The following is a 21,114-nucleotide window of genomic DNA, read 5'->3' as shown; positions in this document are numbered from 1 at the left end:
CCCAATACTTGTTCACGTGAAATGCTTCAACAATGTTCTTTTGTTCTTTTGCATGCATACACTCTTCTTCACTCACTATATTACCTCTATATAACACTTGCATCTTCTATTCTTATATCCTCACATTCAACACCTTCACCTCACTAATAACCTTCTTCTTGCTTTACTACAATCATGGACTCTTCTAAGTCCTCTGCTATCCTCTTCATATGCATGCTCTTCATTTCCTCAGCTACTCCCATTTTCGGTTGTGGCTACTGTGGTGGCAGCCCGGCTCCTAAGCACAAACCCGGTCACACTCTCCCGCCTTCCTCCCCCACACCTGGCTCTGGCTTACCTGTACCACCGGTCACCGTCCCCACATTACCTCTCCCCCCTCTTCCCCTACTCCCACCAGTCCCAAAGCTGCCAGTCCCACCAGTCACAGTTCCGACAGTACCAGTCCCAAAGCTACCAGTCCCACCAGTCCCAAAGCTGCCAGTCCCACCAGTCACAGTTCCGACAGTACCAGTCCCAAAGCTACCAGTCCCACCAGTAACAGTTCCTACAGTACCAATCCCAAAGCTACCAGTTCCACCAGTAACAGTTCCGACTGTACCAATCCCAAAGCTACCACTCCCACCAGTCCCAAAGCTACCACTCCCACCAGTCACAGTTCCGACAGTACCAATCCCAAAGCTACCACTCCCACCAGTCCCGGTGTTGAACCCACCATCCACCCCAACCCCAAGTGGCAAACCATGCCCAACCCCAGGTACACCAACCGGTCCAAGCTCAAAGGATACATGCCCAATTGACACCTTGAAATTGGGAGCATGTGTTGACCTTCTAGGCGGACTTATCCACATTGGGCTCGGTGACTCCGTAAAGAACAAGTGCTGCCCAATTTTGAGTGGGCTAGTTGAGGCCGAGGCGGCGGCTTGCTTGTGTACTACACTTAAGCTCAAACTTCTAAACCTCAACCTGTATGTACCACTTGCACTTCAGCTTCTCCTCACTTGTGGCAAGACTCCACCTTCTGGTTTCACTTGCTCCCTATAAATGGTAATGCTCATTTTCCTATTATTTCCGACTCAACCGGTCATTTCCTAGAAATGTCCGTTCTGTAAAACGGTCTTACAATAAGTAATGCTTGTTTGTGTTGCAGGTTTGCTAGATGCAGAAACAAATTGGAAGATATTGACATGAAAGGATGTTGAGCTTCCATTATCCCAGTCTTTCGCTTTGATTTTATTATTATTTTTTTGTCGATTGGATTTGGGTTGATTATGATGATTTGGGTTTGTTGGACACAGAATTTATTTGTAATTGACTTGTGTATCATGAGACCATTGTATTATGTATTATGTATTATTATTATTATTATTGTTCCCTTCAAAGTGTGCAGGTTTGATTGTCTACTGCCTTCGCAACCAAACAATTTTTCCTTCGATTTGTTTCCGTCATCTTCAATCTATAGTACTAGTAAAGTGTGTGGTCTATATAGATGGAATAATATCAGAATTATTGTTAAACTTCATTCTATTTTTAATTTATGTCATTTTCAGTTTTTGAAAGATATATATCATCCAGAAAACATCCCGAAATATTAACAGAGCGCCGAAAAATTTACTAAAACCCTTGCTGGATGAAATTGTAAAAACAGAAATTGAGAGTATTGACAAGTGCAGAAGAAGGTAAAAGAGATTAGATTATTTTGAACAAATGTACACATTTGAGAATATTTACGCTCTTTTGATAATTACAGAACTTGGTTCATGGCAGTTTTTGCCTTGATAAAATACGTATGGGAGTAAAGAATTGGCCTCATTTTCAATGTGATGTTCGACAATTAAAACGATTATTATCGACAGTTCTCCACGATCAATTACATTCGAACAAAAGAAGCAGAGTGTACTCAGTATACCCGGCTTCTTATTTCTACTCATTCCAAGTTTGATGGATTACGAAATTTAACTTCGAGCGAAGTAGGAGTTAGGGTGACTTTGCTCAGTTATGAACTTATGATGAGCTTAGGCCGGTGCATGTAGCGCAACTGTTGTAAAATGTTCCATAAGGAGCACTCGTTGTTTTGTTCTGTGGTCTATTGCTGCTAGTTTTCTCAGTTTGTGTAGTTTTATGATGAGCTCAAGTGTCGAGAAAAAATTGTTAAATTTGAGCACTATATTTCTCATTTTCAATATAAAATTCTCATTTCATATGTAAAAAAATTACGGAGTAATACATAAAGAACGATGGCTTACCAGTAAGTGGATTGTACATCTGATGTAGTACATCAGATAGTATAAATTTTGAGCATTAAGATAAAGTTTTTGAGTTTTAATCTAAAATTTTTGAGTTTTATTATAAAGTTTTTGAGTTTATTTACTTAAACTCTAATTTCAAAAAGTTACATTATACCTCAAAAAAATTACATATAAGTTCAAAAAAATTTGATTTCATCATAAAAATAAAATGTAATTCATAAATTCTATAGTACTCGAAAAAAATACATAAAAACTCAAAAAGTCATTAAGTATGATGTAGTACATCTGATGTACAATCCTTTTTCTCATGGCTTACCCAAACGTCCTCTTTTCTAGTAAAACAGAACGGCTGTCAAGCCCAGCCAAAAACAGTCATCAGGCATAATAGTACTCTTTTCCTCGAGAAAAGAGCATGGTCCTCGTCTCCTCGACTCCTTGTTTGCAACCGCTCTCTAAAGAGCGCTGACCTAAAGAATGGTCCTAAGGCTTTCTCTAAAGCTTATTTCATCAGTTATCTAAGCCTTTTTTGTAGTAAAATGTAGCCTTTTGACACTGTATCAGAAAGTCGGGAGCAAGACATGGCAGACTATCGTGTTCCAAAACTACATTTTGTACAGTACTGAGTTCGGAGCTAATCATCCTTTGTTTAAAATCAGGAGAGACCTCGGTTTGAAATGAGTCGGCCCGATCTGATCTTAGTATCGCGGCATAAGTGTAGTCGATACTCAATACTGCCTCAGATATAGTTAAAATAACCTTCATAGCTCAACCGTAGTGCGGTGTCGCAACCCAGATTCAATATCAACCATGTTCATAATCATAGAAACAGATCTATATAAATTCATGAAAAGGGCTGCAAGCCTCGGTTATATTAACAACGAAAGATTCATCACCACATAACCAACAACAATTTACTAACTAAACGGCAGGCACTCTAACAGACCACCCTACTGCCAAAACATACCATATCCTAGAAGCCTACAATCCTACATGTACATCTACGAAAGAAAAAACAAAAACAATGGAAAAAGGGAAAAAGAAAGGCTTTAATTTATTTGCTGAATCAAACTATATTACTGGTTACTTGCCTGTCCAAACTGCGACTGCGGTATGAGCTACAAATAATGCATAGAAGAACAGAGGATCAAATAATAATCATGACGCCGGCAAGAATCTAACCCGGCACCACTGTTTCAACTTGGTGAGACCTTCCTGGACTTTACCGAGCTTGAGGTCCAAAAACACTGCCATGAGGGCGGCTTTTTGGCTGTTGGGAGCAATTGCTAGGGCACGTCCAGTAAACCGACTTGCCTGCTCGAAATCTCCCAGTGTTACATACATGGAAGCTAGATTGACATATAGCGTACTTTGAGCTGCCTCGGGACTGAGAAACACATTATCATGCTGCTTGATTTGACCAATACTAGAATCCTCAGAAACGGGAATCTTCTTTGACTGCCATTGTTTGCAGTCCTCTTCACTGTAAGGTAATTCCACATTGCTACCATCAGAGAGATAAGTAGACAGATGTTCAGCAGCATCATTTGGTCTGTTCATCAAGCAAAGAGCCTCAGCTGCATAGACGTGGGCCCAAAAGGCATACATTCTAGAACAATCTGGAAAGTTGATGAGAGAGAGCGCCGACGAGAGAGCCTTAAAGGGGTTTCCTAATTCGAGTTCCACAAAAGCTAAATCAATAAGAATAGCCTGCTTGATTTTCTGATTTTCTCGCCTATAGATATCCTCATACTCGGTTATGGTGTGGGATCCACCCCTTAGCTCTTTTGAATCCCCGTTCTCGCTAACCAGGCCAGAGTTTCCCAATTCTTTGCATTTGGCATCACCGGAGTTCTTGTGGTCTGGGTTCTTAGGTGCTTTAGGGTCACTTGGTTCATTCTCGTTGGAATATTTTGTCGACAAAGTACCATACTTCACACTCTTTAACTCGAAACCACTAAGCAAGTGTAGGGCATTGAGAAGACATTGTCGGGCAAATGGCAAAGATAGCTCTACCTTGGCATTTCTATCAAGAACGAAGTTGTCTCCACTTCTCAGTGGGCCATTTTCAAACGCAAGTTGTCTCCATTTCCCTTGACCAATGACATGGACCTTGACAGGCGAGTCATTTGAGTTTTCAGAGCACTTTAATAACCCCTTCTCCGTTGCTAAAAGGCAGCATTCTGCAAGTCGAAGCCACAGGAGAGGCCTGCCGTAGAAAACCAAACTGGCTCTTAATAAGCATCGAGCAGCAAGTAAGGGTTTGCCACAAGCCAGATACTGCAAGCCACAGTTGTATGCTATGAGCAAAGATTTGTCTTGAGAAAATGTGGTAAGTTTCCGAGGCTTTTCCTTTTCCTTCCAGAGGAATGAACAATTTGTCAACGCTTTGTGAAAGAAAATGCTCGAGGTGTGAAGCTTGCCTTGCTGATAATAGATACACCCAATATTATTGTTTATTACGATAGAACTTGCAACATCTAATTGATTACTAGATGCTCTTAGAAGCTTGAATGCTTTGGAGTAATTTCCACTGGAATACTCAAGCTGCGATTTGAGTAGTAAAGCCCTTGAAGAATCTACTTCACGCGCTATATTCATCGTTTGCTTAACTTCACGTTTTGCCGCCTTTAGATTTCTCATTAGAAGCAAATGCTGTATCTTGTAAAGGGGTAATTGCAGCTTCAGATTAATGGTTGGCGTTGACCTATCAATGGACGTCCTTGAAATATCACTTAATAAAGGAATATTGGACGGCCTAGATATGTCAAGTGTCGATAACAATGTTTCATATTCCATCGTATCATCTGATTGTGTTCTTGATAAAGACCCTTCAGAGGCATTTCCACTAAATGTCGCTTCTGAATACAAATCGTCAGAGGTTGATGAATTATTAGCAATTGATGAGGACTTTGATACCAAATTTGGCATTTGTAGATGAATAGTGCTCCCATCATCAATTTGATTGAGCATATAACTCCCTCCAAAAGCTTTATCGAGATAGTTTATGACATCCTGGAGAGAAGTAGCATGGAATTGAGTCATCTTCCTAAGCAGCAGACAAAATATCAAGACTCAGATGGAAGACGGATATCTCATACGTATATATCTTTGAGGCACATTGTACTATTATAACTCCAAGCAACCAACACACGAAATTCTACCTCAAACTAAATATATCAGTGTGAACTTTAAGAATACAGCCAAACATTTTATTACAACCACAAAACATACCATGAAGGCTTGGTACGGCCGGATAAGCAACAAGGGGGTGTTTGGTTCGCGCTAGGGAAAGGAAATTGAAAAGGGAAACAAAAGGAAAGGAAAGGGTTTTCTTTCCTATTCTTATTACGTGTTTGTTGATATGAGCAAGGGAATGAAAAATAAAGACATTAACATTAACCACCACCTCAAACCACCTCTACTGGCACCACCGTCAGCCAGCCCTTCGATAGTCCTTTGAAACCCATGTCAACCGGTGCCGTACCCATGTCAGCCTCACTCTCCTTTGAAACCCAACCTCTAAACACCACACTAACACTAAAATACCATCTACCACCACCAAAACCTCCTCCTCCACCCCTACAAACCCTAGATCTGGAGTTTGTAGGGTTGGAGGAGGTTTCAACGGTGGTAGATGATATTTAGTGGTGTTAGTGTGGTGTTTAGAGGTTGAGGATGGTGGATTTAGAAGGGGAGTGGTATTTGTCGATGAGGCTGGCGACGGCGCAGGGAGGCGGTGGCCGGCAAGTATGCCGGAGGGAGGAGCCGGTGATGGACGTGTCGGTGTGAGAGGAGGTGGTGGGTGGTAGTCGTTCATAGTGGATGTGAGTGTTGTGAAGGTGGTGATAGGAGATAGTGGGGTAAGGGAACAGGATACCCCTTTGGGGGTGGGGGAATCAATTTGGAGGGATTTGGGGTAATCCTATTCTGAAATTTTGCTAAAGGGTAAGGGAAAAATGGTTAAACAAACAAACAACAAAGGAAATGGAGAGGTTTAATTCCCTTTCCTAAAGGCCCCCCAACCAAACGCCCCCTTAATTCCTCCCTCCATCCAAGGACAGACGATCACTTTAAAAAGTTTCAATAAGGGTCATTTGTACAAAATTAGGCAATTTACCTCAAGTACCCCATTAAAAATGCTACTCACTAATTTGACTATTTCTAGTTTGTTCCTTTCAGTTACAAATAGTTTGGGACTATTGTACTAAGCACGCAATACAATAATAATAATAAAACACTTGCTGCCAACAATGACAATAATATACATTTGCCCACAAACTTACCGAAAATTTGGATGCATCCTGGGTCAAAAAGGCAGCATCCAGAAGTAAGAGGCAAACACGCAAAGCAGTTGTCTGCACATGACACGTGGCAATTAAGGAGGTAAATCAACAAACACCCATAAAAAGTTATATTTGCAACTATGAGAGTAAACATCATTGACAAACCTTATCTATTGCTTCAATATTATGAAATAACGGCACCAAAACTGATAATGCTTTTGAGTATTCATGCAGTTGGAAGAGAATAACTGCCTGGGAATCGTAAATAAAAAAGATAATCAGAAAGACTACCCAAAAGAATAGTAACAGGGCGTGGCACATTAAGGATTCAATAAATACATACAATGTTCAATGCTGCCACAGATGCATCAACTTTATCAGCAAAAACAGAATTGGCATCATTAGTTTTATCATTATGTCCTTCAGTTCCTGAAATAGATTTATTTGAAGCATGGGTGGCCGGATCTGTTTGTTCTCTAGATACACGAGCAAGGTCTTCACTCCTCCCCTGGCATATATAGAAGCAATTTTAACAAAAGCAAAAGTTCACATATAAACTATGAAATCAGCAAAGGCCTGCGACTGTTTGGAAAAGGGGGGTAATTGATTAGACTATAATTCGATACAAGTGTGCACATATAGACCAAATAGATTTTTTGCTTGAACGCAATAATTAACTCCAGTGCCAAAATAGACAAGGTGGAAAATTGGGCAATCGTCTCATGATTGTAAACTCAACAATTCTCCCGGTTTTCAGACCCTCACCGAGTAGATTCTCACAAAATTCATCTCTTTTGACTTCTGATGCTTTTAGATCTGGCTGTCATAAACTCATAACTCTTAGTTTAGTGAGGTATTCCATTTACGAGTAAGATTAAGTTCATACAAATTTTATTTCATCCTAGAAGGTGAATCTATTGTTATCCGTTCATTGATTGGTTGATTAAGGCATAACTGATACTGACCACACACCTATGCACTTGGATTGTTATGTTGCTCATTAGGTTTTTCAGCTTACGTTCCTAAATCCTAACAGAGTTCATATTTTTTAAAAAAAAAAAAAAAAAAAACTCTCTATCAAAGGTATTACTTCAGCAAATGAAGTCTACTCTTTCCATGATAATCAATTAATACAGGATTAGTTAGCACCCAATCTAGCATATGAACAAATGTGGTTTTCTCTGACTGAGAACAGGTCACAGACTGAACATTCAGCATATATCTCAATTTAAGGCCATAAACATTACCTTGACACTGATAAGGACTTCCACCAATTTCTTTGGATCTGAACATTCATCGCGCAGGTACTCTGCTACAGCAACATTATGTAGAATCTGTACAATATTTGGTGAAGCTTGGCATGAATAAAAAGACATGAAAGGGGACATACAGACGTCATAAAAAACGGATAACTGATATAGATTCACTTAATTCACACAAACTGACACAAACATGAAGTGACGTGCATTGCATGCCAATTGGTGATTGTTTACCAAGGTTGGTCATCAAACTCTCCAGAACGTAAAATTATAATCCGAGTCCTGACCCATGTTCATTATGAAAAACACATGTTTCCTAGTCATGTTCAGTTGTCAAGCTAGCTTTTACAAGGCTAATGATTGTGTTTCTAAGAGATGAATCTGAAAAACACCAATTTTCCTAGTTTTGTGCAGTAGTCAAGATAGTAGAAGTAGCTTTTTGTAAGGCTACTTAGTGGGGTTCCTGTAGACTGAAAATTTTCTGTGTTCAGAAATTAAGCTGATAAAAGTCTAAACACTAATTTCTGTTTCATATGATCTGACCATACAAACTATCACAATAAGTAAAACATGATCTAGATCTATATGCATTTTAATTATGAATTTTTCATGGAATGTAAACGTGTACTGCTTACGTAATTTTTTTCGTTTTAGCAAAAAGAAGCAATTTTCGTCATGGATTATTCACAAACAATCTCAGACACTGCAGACATCTAAAGAAGTTAGAAGAAACAATCTTCCAAATACAATCAAAAGAGTGCCCTTTTCATTTGAAAAAGGGAAATTCTTGTCTTTGGCATAACCAAACCCCGAAATTTATTGATGGAAAAAAGGACATCACACCCCACCCCTAAAAAACAAAAAGAACGCAACATGAAATAGAATCCAAGAGCCAAAATGAACAAGAATATCTGCTAAGTGCGACACTACTTTAAATACCTAACAACTCTAGTATGTAAGTCTACTAACCTTGAGTAGACCAGTCAAGGCATAGATTAAATTTTTTGAGCAACAAATAACTTGTTGAAACAGTCAGAAACACACACAGCAAAAATTTGCTATAACTCCCAAAAAGCTCAATTGTTGACGAGGTGTGTATAAAACATTAGTGATAGACTGATAGATAAGAAGCACGTTTGTAAGCTCAGAAAGAGTAAAAATATACTCCCTTCATTCCACTCAATTTACATTTTCCATATTAGGCTTTTGCATTCAACTGCATACATTTATTTATTTGGCAAGTTTTAAGTCATTAAGTTGCATTTTTACCCTTGGTTTTCATACCCCCCCCCCCCCCCCCCCCCTTTTCTCTCTCTCCTCCTCTTTCACTTACCCATTGCCACTACCACCATTCATAAAGACACCATGTTAGTTCTCCAGCTCACCGCCGTCACGCAACACCACTAACGCCAATCACGACGACACTAGCCTAGCCCACAACCACCCAACCCTCTGTAACGACGCCACTATCTCCAGTACTCATACCACCACAATCTACCCGACGTCCAGACAACCAAAACAACAAGATGGCATAACCCTTTGCACCGCCAAGCCACTAGACACACGCTGCCAGAGGCGAACGTAATTCCAGCGACCACCGCGGACTTCTTCACCAAAATCTCCCTTTGTTACTATCGAATAAGCCACCCACAACCCTCTCTAAACCACCAAACAAGCACTATAAACGACGGACTGCAGTCCACGGGAGAACCATTACGCCCAATTGACCAACACCAGACACGAGTCACACGATACGATCTCCGATACCGAAGTCACATCGCTCGCGATCACTCGACCCAAAGCAGATATGGGTAGGAGTAGGAAGAAGTCGAGTTACCAATCTCCGATTACGAAGACAGGCGACCGATGATGGCTTCACTTTGATGATAAACCGCATTATGCTTATTTAAGAAGACTTACGGGTGGAAGTTTTGCGGTGGGGATTAGCCTGATGGCTTCGCCTGCGGTTGACGGCTCTGGTGGTTGGTCTGGTTGAGGTGATCCCGCCAACAAAGAAGGGGGCATTATGAAGGGTGGTTGGTGGGGAGAGGAGCGAGGACCGATGATTGGGAGTTAGTTGTTAGGGGTTGAGGACATTTTAGGGTAAATTTGTGAAATTGCTTATAATAATAATTTTCCTTAAAACTTGTGCAAAATCCAAATGTATAGTATTGAGTGGAATGGAGGAAGTAGATGACATTTGTACAAGGGAAACTAGGCACCAACATCATTCAATATTTTGGACGAAAACGAGGGATGTTGTATCGAGCTTCGGTTCAGTATTCTCAGCAAGAATGTGAAACCTACACCCATGATCACAATCTTGACCTCGTCAAAAACCACAAGTAGTTATCGAGTTCAGCCTGTTTTTAGCAAGAATGTGAAACCTACACCCATGATCACAATCTTAGTTATGAAAAGCGGGCCTCAAGCAGGCTTAACCCCAAGGCACTCCCCAAAACACCTTATAGTTCTTTTAGTTCTTTTATTATGCCTTTCTCGTGGCCACATTATCCCTACCTTTTCCTTGTTTACATGTTATCCTTCTTTAAAATCCAAAAAAATTGAACTGTTACACAGACTTTCATTCTTAAAATACAAACTTGATTCCAAATTCAATGAGCCTCGTGTAAATGAGCTCCCCGCCAATATGCCTCGTTCCTATGAGGTGTGCCACGGACCTTTTAAAAACTAAATTCACCATTCACCATACATCAAACTATACTCTTAAGCCTTAGGCTAGAGCCTCCCAAAAAAAAAAAAAAAAAAAAAAAAAAAAAAAAAGGAACTTCTTGAAAACAACTGTCTCCATTCCAAAACCGAGACGTTCCAACATCCACTCGTGACTCAATCAATTCGCCGCTGAAAACAGTAATACCACCACCTTGCAATTATCTAAAAGCTATCTACCTGGCGTACCTACTACCTACCAATCTACCATTAACCCGAGTCCGAACCGAATTCAATCAAAAACTACACCTCAAAATTCCTACTAAACAAAATCAACAACACTTATCATCAATTATGCATTACATGGTTTACACCAACCAACTTACACAAGAATTACAAAATTCTGAACTTAAAATGAAAATGAATAAAAAGAAGAACAAGAAATCGAGAATTATACCTTTGGATCACCTTCATTTTTCTGAAGCAATTGCTTTAAAATATCAACACATTCCGCAAACTTCTCCGATTGAAACAACGCAGAAGCTTCTTTAGCAAGCGAAGCAGTGAGTAATAAGTTTTCATCGTCATTCGCTACGCCGCCGCCTTCTCTCGCCACATTCATCGACGAGGATGATGATGAATCTCTTGAATCCATCCAAAGATTGAGCAAACAAATGAAGTTTCGCCAATTAAAATGCCTCGTCACGAAATTCAATCACACGAACTGATTCAGTAAACAACACAGTTGTGGAGAAGTACAGAACCCTAGATTTTAATGAATTTGTGCAGCTAAATTTCCCCAATTTTAGAGAGATAGAAAGAACGATGGCGGGTGGGATTGGGATATTTTAGAGAGGGAGTTGAGGGGGATTTTTGAATACCGTGACCCGTGAGAGTGTCTTTTTAGATTGAAACAAAGCCAAGCTGAACCAAAATGACCCAAGTATTTTGAACTAAACCAAATTAAATGAGTTGAACTTAATTGAACTTATCGAGTTTAATACTTATAAACTTAATTAAATTTAGTGAGGTTAAACGGAAATTAAATTGAAGAGTTACTTTTTTTATAAAGGGGAAAAAGATCATTAACTAAATGTCAAACAGCACTTACAATGACAACAATGGATTTGAGAAATAAGGTAATTGATCTTTTTTATCATATGGTTAGCAACCAACGATTCTACATTTATGAAAGGAGTTTAGTAAAGAAGCGGATTAATTAAGGCCACTAGCTGGCCGACGGTCGTCGGTCGATCGGCTGAAGACCCCTAATTGATGTTCTTCCCTCCCATTTGCAATTTAGGCGCGCCCCCTACATGAAGCTGATGGTCGTCTGGCTGGCTGAGTGTCACGGCTTACACGTTGCTTCTCCAAATTTGAAGACCCCCTTATGTCAATTGGTAGACTATTAATTAAATACTCCGTATAAAGGTTTTAGAGAGCCTTTGAGACGAAACATAGATTTAGAAATCTCCTCATTCGTCTAATTTTATCTTAATCAACCCTTAACTTTTCCTTGTTTTAGCACTAATCTAGTATTGATTAGTTTGGTTTTATTTCTCTCTTGGGTTGTATTTAAAGTTGAAGACTTCAAATCTTCAATCATATGGTTTTATGAAAGTTTCGATCTTTCTTCTTCATTAGTGTTTGTTGGTAAAAGTTCTACTTGTATTTTGTCTTTCATTTGCTTTCAATCTTGTTTTAGTTAGTTTAATATCTTGTTAGAGATATTGTTCATTGTTAATCTTAAGATTGGTGTGATATTTTCTCTTATCACGTGTCAGTAGCTAATTACTAGGGTTTAGATGGATTTTATGTGAGATTATGGCCATATGATTGGGTGGATGTGGTAGTAATTGGTAAATTATTTGGGTGTTTTGTCTTCAATCTTATGCATTCTACATGTTTGATGAACTATTGAGTGAAAGTTCATGTCTTTCATCACCATTGTATGCTTGTCTTATAACCGAAAGCGGAGACCAGTGAATAGACCATCTAAGATTGATAGTGTTGACTTAATAAGAGCGAAAGTCCGTTAGAATCATCATAAGGGAGCCCTCAGACCAAAAGGTCGTGGCTAGACCTAGACAAAAACTTCACATCGACCCAAATACGGTGACCTGACTCATACCCTATCACGTGAGTGATCTTGAGTCCCCGACAACCCTAGTCTCTTCTTCAATGATTAATACACCCCCTCCTTACTAATCCTTAGATCACATTTAGTTATCACTATAGTATATATTTCTTTTTTCTTTCCTTTTTAGTTCATAATTTAGGTTCAAATTTCAATCAAACCAAACCTCTTGCTTAAACTAAACTTAGACTCGAATCAAATTATGTGTAAACCAGCATTATCCTTGTACTCGACCTCGATTACCCTAGTTCATTGGTCAAGTTAAATTGTTTGATTTTGGTGAGGCCACTCGAACCTAATCACTTAACTTAATTAAACTTCACTTAAATTAACTTCATTAATAACTAGACAAAGCAAAACATCAACAAACCAAACTTAATTAAACTTCACTTAATTTAAATCAACGTAATTAAATTATACTAATTTAATTAAACTTTAACTTAATTTAGATATATTGAAACTGTAGAAGAATGGATTGAGATCCCATACCACTCTAAAGTTAAAATAACACATAATAGAGAGAGGGAATCTCGCAAAGCAAAAAAAAAAAAAAAAAAAAAAGAAAAAAAAAAGAAAAAAGAATTAAGAAGAAATAGGGTTGAAAGCCAATCCCCAAACTCTTCTTCATCTCCTTTCTTGAATCACCATTCTTCTTAGTCATTTTCTTCCTTCTTCAAGATTAGGTAGATCTTTAGTCTCTTATTAATTTCATATTGGAAAATTTTTAGCCATTTTTCTTGATTTTTCTCCCTTTTAAAGATTTGACTTTAATTTGCTCTCCATTTTAGCCTAAGAGAGCATTTTTCAGTCATAATGTCTTGGTCAAAAAAGTTTAAATCAGTGATTTAATAGCAATATTTCTAAAGTTAACTTCATAAATTGGCCAAATTACTATTAATTTCTTCAAATTAGCTATGCATATTTATAATGGATGTGTATGGAAGTTTAGGGCATCCACAATAAAGGTTTGTCAACAAAAGGTTTGTGTACTTTTTAGAGGTTTGTTGACAAACCTCTCTATTGTTGGGAATGAGGGTTAAGGTTCATAGATGAGAATGGTTACATATATTTATATACTGGTTTGTGGGATGACATGGTAAGTGGTGGTCCATAAAATGTACCCAGCATATGAGAGGAAAAAATGGATAAATTGAAGTGGGTCCTATAATATGAACCTTGAAAAAGTTTGGTTATTGTTATGTATGGGTTTGTTATTGGTGAGGTTTGTTAATTTGGTGATGTGTCATGTGACAAACCTCTTTAAAGGTTCATCTATTGTGGATGCTCTTATAATCCTTTTGGATTTATAAACAGATCTAAAAATTTTTTTGGGTCTATCTATTCCCCTTGTTGCCTTCGTTGATTAGATTTGGTCACTATGCTATCTTGTGGGTATTCTTGAGATCTGCGCGTGTTGGTATCTCCTTTGATCCATGATCATATTGAGTTTATTTTTGATTTCTTTTTCACGGGGTTTAAAATGTGCGCTTTCTCGAGGAGAACCTATTTATATGTAACCTTTTATTAAATGGTTCTTCATGGTAAATCGAAATTTTTCGAATTTCGTTTTACTTTCTCATCCGCAAGGATGGTATAGGTTGGTTTACGATTAACCTAGTTTTCTCACCGTATAAAAAAAAAAATTTACCACTCTAAAGTTGTTTGGTATGTTTATTTTTTACGCTACGGGGGAATGAAGTTGGAAACTTGAGGGGGAGGCTAAGGTTGTAATGGAGTTAGAATCCATTAAGTATCTAACTTCATTCCAAAACAAGTCAACCAAACATTAGATTTGCCCAGATACATTTTTATCCATTCCAAACCCTTCAACCAAACACGCCCAAATTTGTGGTTAGATTTAAATTGGTGTTGACTTGTAAGTTGTAATAGATCAAACTATTAAACCATTTACCATTTAAATGTAAGGAATCAAAATTCAATTCAATAAGAAAGTTCACCTAAGTGAAATTATTTCAATCTGACTCGATGATATAAATCCGAACCAAATGATCATTAATCAGTTGTTCAAATGTGATAGGTAGTGTTTCTATAGGTGACAAATGTATTTAACCACATGCATATAAGTGAATACACTAGGCATTTTCAAATTTGAAGTCATATTTTGCTACTTGTAGACTGAAGTGTCAACTTACCCAACCCACACTAAATTTAAAACGTTTCTTGTTTAAATAATTAAGTAGTTCATAAGCTCCTCAGGGTAAACGCCAAATCAAGTACAAGTATATTGTTTTTAACATAAAAATAATTATAAACGTTTCTTGTTTAAATAATGAAGTTCCTCGATCAACCAAAGACTCCAAAGTTTATCGTTTTAACCAAAAAAAATGCAATAACCGTCAATTAAACTAAAATTTTTCTCGTAACCGATAACCGATAACCCTTTTGAATCCTACATCTAAAGTCTAAAGCATCCCAGTAGAATGAAAAGTACTAAAACAATACAATGTGGTAAATCAAATCCAACAGAAAAACAAACCAACGAACAACAAGAAGGCTAACACAAAAGCAACAATTGAGCAGCAATCGAATTGGACTTATATGTTGCACAAAAAAAATAAAAACACCCAAATTAAATGAATGTAATGTAACACAAAAGTCACATAGAAAACGAGTCCCAATCTCGTTTATACTAAATGCAAATGCGTAACTCACTCCCAGTGGCTAGTCAGTCCCCCTTCCTAAAATAATAAGGTCCAATTCTTGGTTCTTTTACCACATTACCCAACCCACTATCCAAGCCCAATCTCTCTCTTCCTCCCCTACCCAAAAAAAAAATCCCCAATTTTCTTCACTCTCTCTCTCCTCTCCCTCCAAAACCCTAGATCTCTCCGCCGTCATTTCTCCTCCGCCGACGACGGCAACAGCGACGACGTCGATTGTTTTAATAAGTTGACTTTTCCGATTCGAGATCGTCGATTGTAAGTTTCCGCGCAAACCCTAGGTTTTTGCTTCCTATCTATCGTCATCGTAATCGCTGTTGAAATATTGTGTTTTTTATTTTTTTATTTTTTTTATGCTAATCATATTTAGTTGTTGTTTATTGTTGATGTTGAGTAACACACTTTAAAGTTGATATTTTTATCGATTTTTTCTTGTTTTTGTTATGAACTTGAATTCGAGCTTCTTGTTCATTGTTTAATTCGATTAGATCTTAGTATACGGTATCTAGATGAGAATTTCAGAGGTTTTTGAGCGTCATCATTGTGTAAACTTGTACGAAATAGTTTGAATTTTGGCATAAAACATGAAAGTTTTGAATTTTGGCTCCATAGTTTGGGTTTTATGATGTTCAATTATTTGGTCGATAAACTTCTGGGCTTCTGTTGTGTTTTGGTATGAAAATAAGCTTTTGTGGTAATTTAATTTCATGTTGTGATTGGTATGATATGATATAAAAAGAGGTATTTTTGAAACAGCCCAATTGAAGATGAAGTTTATATCATAAACCCTAGAAATATAATGGTTCGATCTTGTTATCTTATTGTTTAACAGCCCACAAAAGTTTGGGGCTGAAAAAATTACATCTTTGCCCTTTTGGTCCCATGTGTTTTGGTTCTCTGATGTCCTCTCTTATTGGGTATGAAAAAAATGACCACTTTACCCCTATGTAATTAACTTTTATTGGTGTGGTCCTCGTCTTTTAAGGAAAGGGTATTTAAGTCATTTTAAAACTTTCTTGGGCCTTGCATCATTACTCATATTAGCCCTTCTGGTCCCTTTCTTTATTGGCATGAAAAATGTCAAATTTACCCCTATTCAATCAACTCTCACCAAAACAGGACTGCTATTTTAAGGAAAGGGTATTTTAGTCAAGTGATTTTTTGTTGGGCCCTTGGTATTGGGCTTTGGTTTTATTAGAAACTGCGTAGACTTGGTTAGGTGGTATATATGATATACTAGTATCTCATATCTTAGGTTATTATATTTAGGAATTATTATTGTATCTTGTGGGGTGGACCTTGATTGCATCCACTTCATCTTTCTGAACAAAAAATTAAAGCCCAGTTTTTATAGGAGTCTCCTTCCGAGGTAGTTGGGTCTCCAAAACTCTTGTCTTTCTGTCTCTTTTCTACTTGTATTTTGTATGTTAATCTGAGCCCAAAGTTTCTGTTAGATTGAAGTATTACATGGGATGTATGAATATTGATGCAATTGGGTTGTATGATTATTGATGCAATTGGGTTGGTTTAATCTACCCGTCTTTGTTATACTCGTATTTATGTTGTTTTTTTACAATCGGAGCCCGAGTTTGCTTGATTATTTATTTTATTTTATTTTTTTATTGTAATGGAAGGAGTTTTAATGTGTTGATTCAATTGGGTCACATGGTAGTAAAGGTGGAACTTTGACCATGATGTGATTATGATAATTGACATGTTAATCGTGTTAGACAATGAAGTGAAATTTGGGCGTGATTAATTGTCAAAGCAAATCGTTTTACTTTGATCATGAATCCATCATGATGTGTGATTATGCTAATTGACAGCTTAATCCTCTTTTACAAGAAATTGAAATTAGGGCTTGGTTAATCGTTGACGTAAATCTGTTTCGTTATCTGGGTCTGATTTAAATTTTTTTTTTTTTATTTGTATGGTTTATGTAGGATTTTGTTGTATGTTCACAGTCAGATACAGAAGAGTACTGTATGTGTGCTTAAGTTTGCTTTAATAACAAAGAAGTCGAGTACTGATTATTGAGGGCCTATTGTATTTCAGCTATTTCTTCTAAAGCTAATTAAATACTGGCTAGAATTTAGTTATTGGAGTCATGTCATTACTTGATGAAGTTTGATACAATCCCAAGCCTTGAGGCTTCTGTACTGGTGTTTCACATAGAATCTGTAACTTCTTGACGGATGATTACTTTTCTTTCAGGTTCTGACTTTTTCTTTCAGTATGACAACATCTCCTGAGAATAATGAAATGGTTGATGCTTATCAAGTTGATGCTCATCCAACAAACTCAGAACTTAACAATACGGCAGCAGGGGTGAAACCGGAGCGAGTTGAGCCAGACACTGTCGACATGGAGCTTGTTGATTCCGAGGCGCAGGGTGACCAATTTGATCCTCAGAATACTAGTGATCAGGCTCAACATCAAACTACTAGCGCCGACATCGCACATCCTGAGCCACTTGGTGAGGAGGTGACTTATTCACCACCACCCACTTCTGAAAAGATGATTTCACCTCCAGAGGGAATTGAGCACCTTCATACAGTGCCGATCGTTTCTGAACATATGAATCCACATGCTATTGGTTCGGAAATTGTTCATTCCGAGCCAGCCTCTTCAGAGATAGATCATATGAATCCACATGCTCTTGGTTCGGAAATTGTTCATTCTGTGCCAGCCTCTTCAGAGATGGTTCATCCACATGCGGTCACTGTTGAGATGGTCCATCCACATGCAGACGCTGGCTCACTGGATCATTCCCAGCCTAACAATGCTGAGCTAATGTATTCGCACCCTGAAAGTTCAGAGCTTGTCGATCACGATAATGGTCACTTCAAGCATGAAAATATGCAAGAAGATAACTTGCAGCCGGTGGAACTGGTCAATTCGCATTCTCATGGTAATGAACTTATCAATTCACCTGCTGTTGGCATGGAGTTGATGGATTTGCCACAACCTCTCAGCACCGAGCACCCTAGTTCTCTGGAACCTACTCCTGATACCCAGCCCGGTAAACGCCGAAAAAAGAAGTCTATTGTTTGGGAGCATTTTACCATTGAAACAGTAAGTGCTGGCTGTAGGAGGGCCTGTTGTAAGGTTTGCAAGCAGTCATTTGCTTACAGTACCGGCTCAAAGGTTGCCGGTACAAGCCATCTCAAACGGCACATTGCCAAAGGGACGTGCCCGGTCATTCTTCGTCAGCAAGAGAAGAATCAGTTATCCCCATACCTGCCTAAGAGTGGTGGGACTGAGACAGGTACTGTTCAGCAACCAAAAAGACGGTATAGGACCCAAGGTTCACCATACCTCATATTTGATCAAGACCGATGTCGGCACGAGATTGCTAGGATGATCATCATGCATGATTATCCACTTCACATGGTTGAGCATCCGGGTTTCGTTTCCTTTGTCCAGAATCTTCAGCCTCGTTTTGATATGGTGAGCTTCAACATTGTACAAGGAGATTGTGTCGCCACTTTCCTGAGGGAGAAGCAAACCCTTCAAAAATTTGTTGAGGGAATACCCGGGCGGATCTGCCTTACATTGGATATGTGGACTTCTAACCAATCAACTGGTTATGTTTTTGTGACCGGGCAGTTTATTGATAATGACTGGAAGTTGCATAGGAGACTTCTTAATGTCGTGATTGAACCTTTCCCTGAGTCTGACACTGCATTCAGCCATGCTATTGGTACTTGTCTCTCTGACTGGGGCTTGGACCGTAAATTAGCCTCGATTACTTTCAATCAGCCTCTGGGTGAATCTGGGCTCGAAAAGCTTCGGGCCTTGCTTGCTGTGAAAAACCCACTTCTTTTCAATGGTCAGTTCTTGATTAGGGGATGCATTGCCAATACCTTAAGCAGCATGGCCCAAGAAGTATTAGACGGTGGCCGAGGAACGATTCAAAAAATTAGAACTAGTGTGAAATACGTGAAGACAGTTGAATCTCATGAGGAGAAATTTCTTGAGTTGAAGCAACAGCTTCAAGTTCCTTCTGAAAAGAGTCTCTCTCTGGACAATCTGACCAAATGGAACACAACCTACGAAATGCTGCTTGCCGCATCTGAGCTGAAACAAGTGTTTTCGTGCCTGGATACCAGCGATCCTAACTACACCGATGCTCCTTCCATGGAAGATTGGAAAGAAGTGGAGAATATCTGTATGTTCCTCAAACTCCTGCATGACACCGCCGACTTGCTTACATCAAAGACGGTTCCATCATCTCACGTCTTTTTTCATGAGGTATGGAAGATTCAACTTGAGTTGGCTCGTGCTGGTGCAAGTGACGATATCTTTGTTAGCGGCATGGCTAGAATCTTGCAAGATAAGTTCCACAAATACTTCAAGAATGCTTGCTTGATCTTAGCCATTGCCGTTGCCATGGACCCAAGGTTCAAAATGAAACTTGTTGAGTTCAGCTTCACGAAAATTTTCACGGAGGAAGCTCCGCATTACATCCGGGTCGTTGATGATGGGATGCACGAGCTTTTTAAAGAGTACTCTAATCTTCCTTCACCTTTGACCCCGTCTTATGGAGAAGACGGGTCTGGTGGTAACATGAAGGTTGTGGATCAGACAGGAAATAACGGACTATCCGACTTTGATATGTATATTATGGAGACGACAAGTCAACAAATGAAATCAGAATTGGAACAGTATTTGGAGGAGTCACTCCTTCCCAGGGTCCAAGATTTCGATGTGCTCGGTTGGTGGAAGCTAAATAAGATCAAGTATCCCACCCTGTCGAAAATGGCTCGGGATATTTTATCAATTCCTCTCTCAACGGTTGCGTCAGACTCCGTGTTTGATACTGTGCCTAAGGAGATGGACTCATACAGATGCTCGTTGCGCCCTGAGACAGTCGAAGCCCTGATATGTGCCAAGGATTGGTTGCAACAAGCTACGCCAACCGTCTCGACAGAGGTAGTGAAGATGGAACTTTGAGGTCTGGCTGTTGGTTCAGAACTTGTAAGATATTGATGTTTTATTGTTTAGGTTATTTTTTTCTTCAATTGCTTATTAGTGTTTTTTCTTTTTTCGATTTTTAGCCCAGATTGTGAAAATGGTGTTCTTAAACGCTGATTCTTAGTCTTAGTCTTAGGTAGCCAAGCCACATTTGTAATTTTCGCAACTTTTGTGATTTAGCGTGTCTTTGGTGTTTGATTGGATCTTGTTATATCTTTTGCCAAGTTATTTTTTATAACCAGAGTGTCGCTATAACGGTTATAAAAGTACTGTGATGAAACAGAGGCAAGTGTCGAATGTGGTGATGGTACGCTACCTTCTCACTCGGCACGTAGTTCGATGTTGACGCGTGTCATTCGTAAATATTGTACGAGGGACATGATGCTCAGAGTGATGGGGTTGAAACCCAGCTCATGAATCATGAGTATTGCCTCTTATGACTTAACTAAGCTAATCGACTTGTGCATAGTTGATTGTATTTCAAAAATGATCAATAATAATTTTTGTGTAAGACGACATTACGATAGATTACACTCGGGTTTGAGGCCCATGTGAATTTACATTACTATTTTTTTTTTTTTTTTGGCAGCTGTAAAGGGAACCCGTCTTACATAACCATGGCCCGTTTAGCTAGTCGATGGGCCACGGAATTAAGGTTTCTAGGGATGAAACTAAAACTAAGACAATGAAAAAAAGGAAAGCAAGCTTCGATGTCTAGAAGGATTCCTTGAGTCAAGCGGTGTTCATTCTCCACTCCTGTGATCTGGAATAAGATCCGCAGGCAGTCGGAGAACACGTCCAAATGAAGAAAACCATTTGTCCTAACCCAAAGAAGTGCTTCACGGATACCTTTAGCTTCCG

The 21,114-nt window shown here is 38.7% G+C and overlaps 3 protein-coding genes across 5 annotated transcripts; 2 read left to right on the top strand and 1 right to left on the bottom strand.

Annotated features, from left to right (window-relative positions):
- Positions 1-102: 102 nt before the first annotated feature.
- Positions 103-1,372, top strand: LOC141606046 (uncharacterized). Its single transcript, XM_074425026.1, has 2 exons — positions 103-1,044; positions 1,148-1,372. Exon 1 carries the CDS (start codon positions 175-177, stop codon positions 1,039-1,041), a length of 867 nt encoding a protein of 288 aa, XP_074281127.1. The 5' UTR covers positions 103-174; the 3' UTR covers positions 1,042-1,044; positions 1,148-1,372.
- A 1,690-nt stretch (positions 1,373-3,062) lies between these two features.
- On the bottom strand, positions 3,063-11,581 carry LOC141606045 (uncharacterized). Of its 2 annotated transcripts, none has more exons than XM_074425024.1 (6): positions 10,916-11,581; positions 7,777-7,863; positions 6,873-7,037; positions 6,695-6,781; positions 6,530-6,601; positions 3,063-5,258 (listed from the first exon to the last, which is right to left on the bottom strand). In XM_074425024.1, the coding sequence occupies exons 1-6, from the start codon at positions 11,111-11,113 to the stop codon at positions 3,402-3,404; spliced, it is 2,466 nt and encodes an 821-aa protein (XP_074281125.1). In that variant the 5' UTR covers positions 11,114-11,581; the 3' UTR covers positions 3,063-3,401. The 2 variants fall into 2 exon arrangements, with proteins under 2 accessions (XP_074281125.1, XP_074281124.1); XM_074425023.1 differs by having other exon boundaries at positions 3,063-5,288; positions 10,916-11,497.
- Positions 11,582-15,100: 3,519 nt separating this feature from the next.
- Positions 15,101-20,464, top strand: LOC141606044 (zinc finger BED domain-containing protein DAYSLEEPER). 2 transcript variants are annotated; one of them, XM_074425022.1, is made up of 2 exons: positions 15,101-15,534; positions 17,491-20,464. In XM_074425022.1, the coding sequence occupies exon 2, from the start codon at positions 17,512-17,514 to the stop codon at positions 20,230-20,232; it is 2,721 nt and encodes a 906-aa protein (XP_074281123.1). In that variant the 5' UTR covers positions 15,101-15,534; positions 17,491-17,511; the 3' UTR covers positions 20,233-20,464. The 2 variants fall into 2 exon arrangements, with proteins under 2 accessions (XP_074281123.1, XP_074281122.1); XM_074425021.1 differs by lacking the exon at positions 15,101-15,534 and adding an exon at positions 16,347-16,645.
- Positions 20,465-21,114: the final 650 nt, after the last annotated feature.

The sequence above is a fragment of the Silene latifolia genome, chromosome 10 (assembly GCF_048544455.1).
Source record: "Silene latifolia isolate original U9 population chromosome 10, ASM4854445v1, whole genome shotgun sequence".
In the NCBI taxonomy this organism is placed as follows: domain Eukaryota; kingdom Viridiplantae; phylum Streptophyta; class Magnoliopsida; order Caryophyllales; family Caryophyllaceae; genus Silene; species Silene latifolia.
The sequence above is the reverse complement of the archived record's forward strand: the minus strand, read 5'-3'. Positions and strand labels throughout refer to the sequence as shown.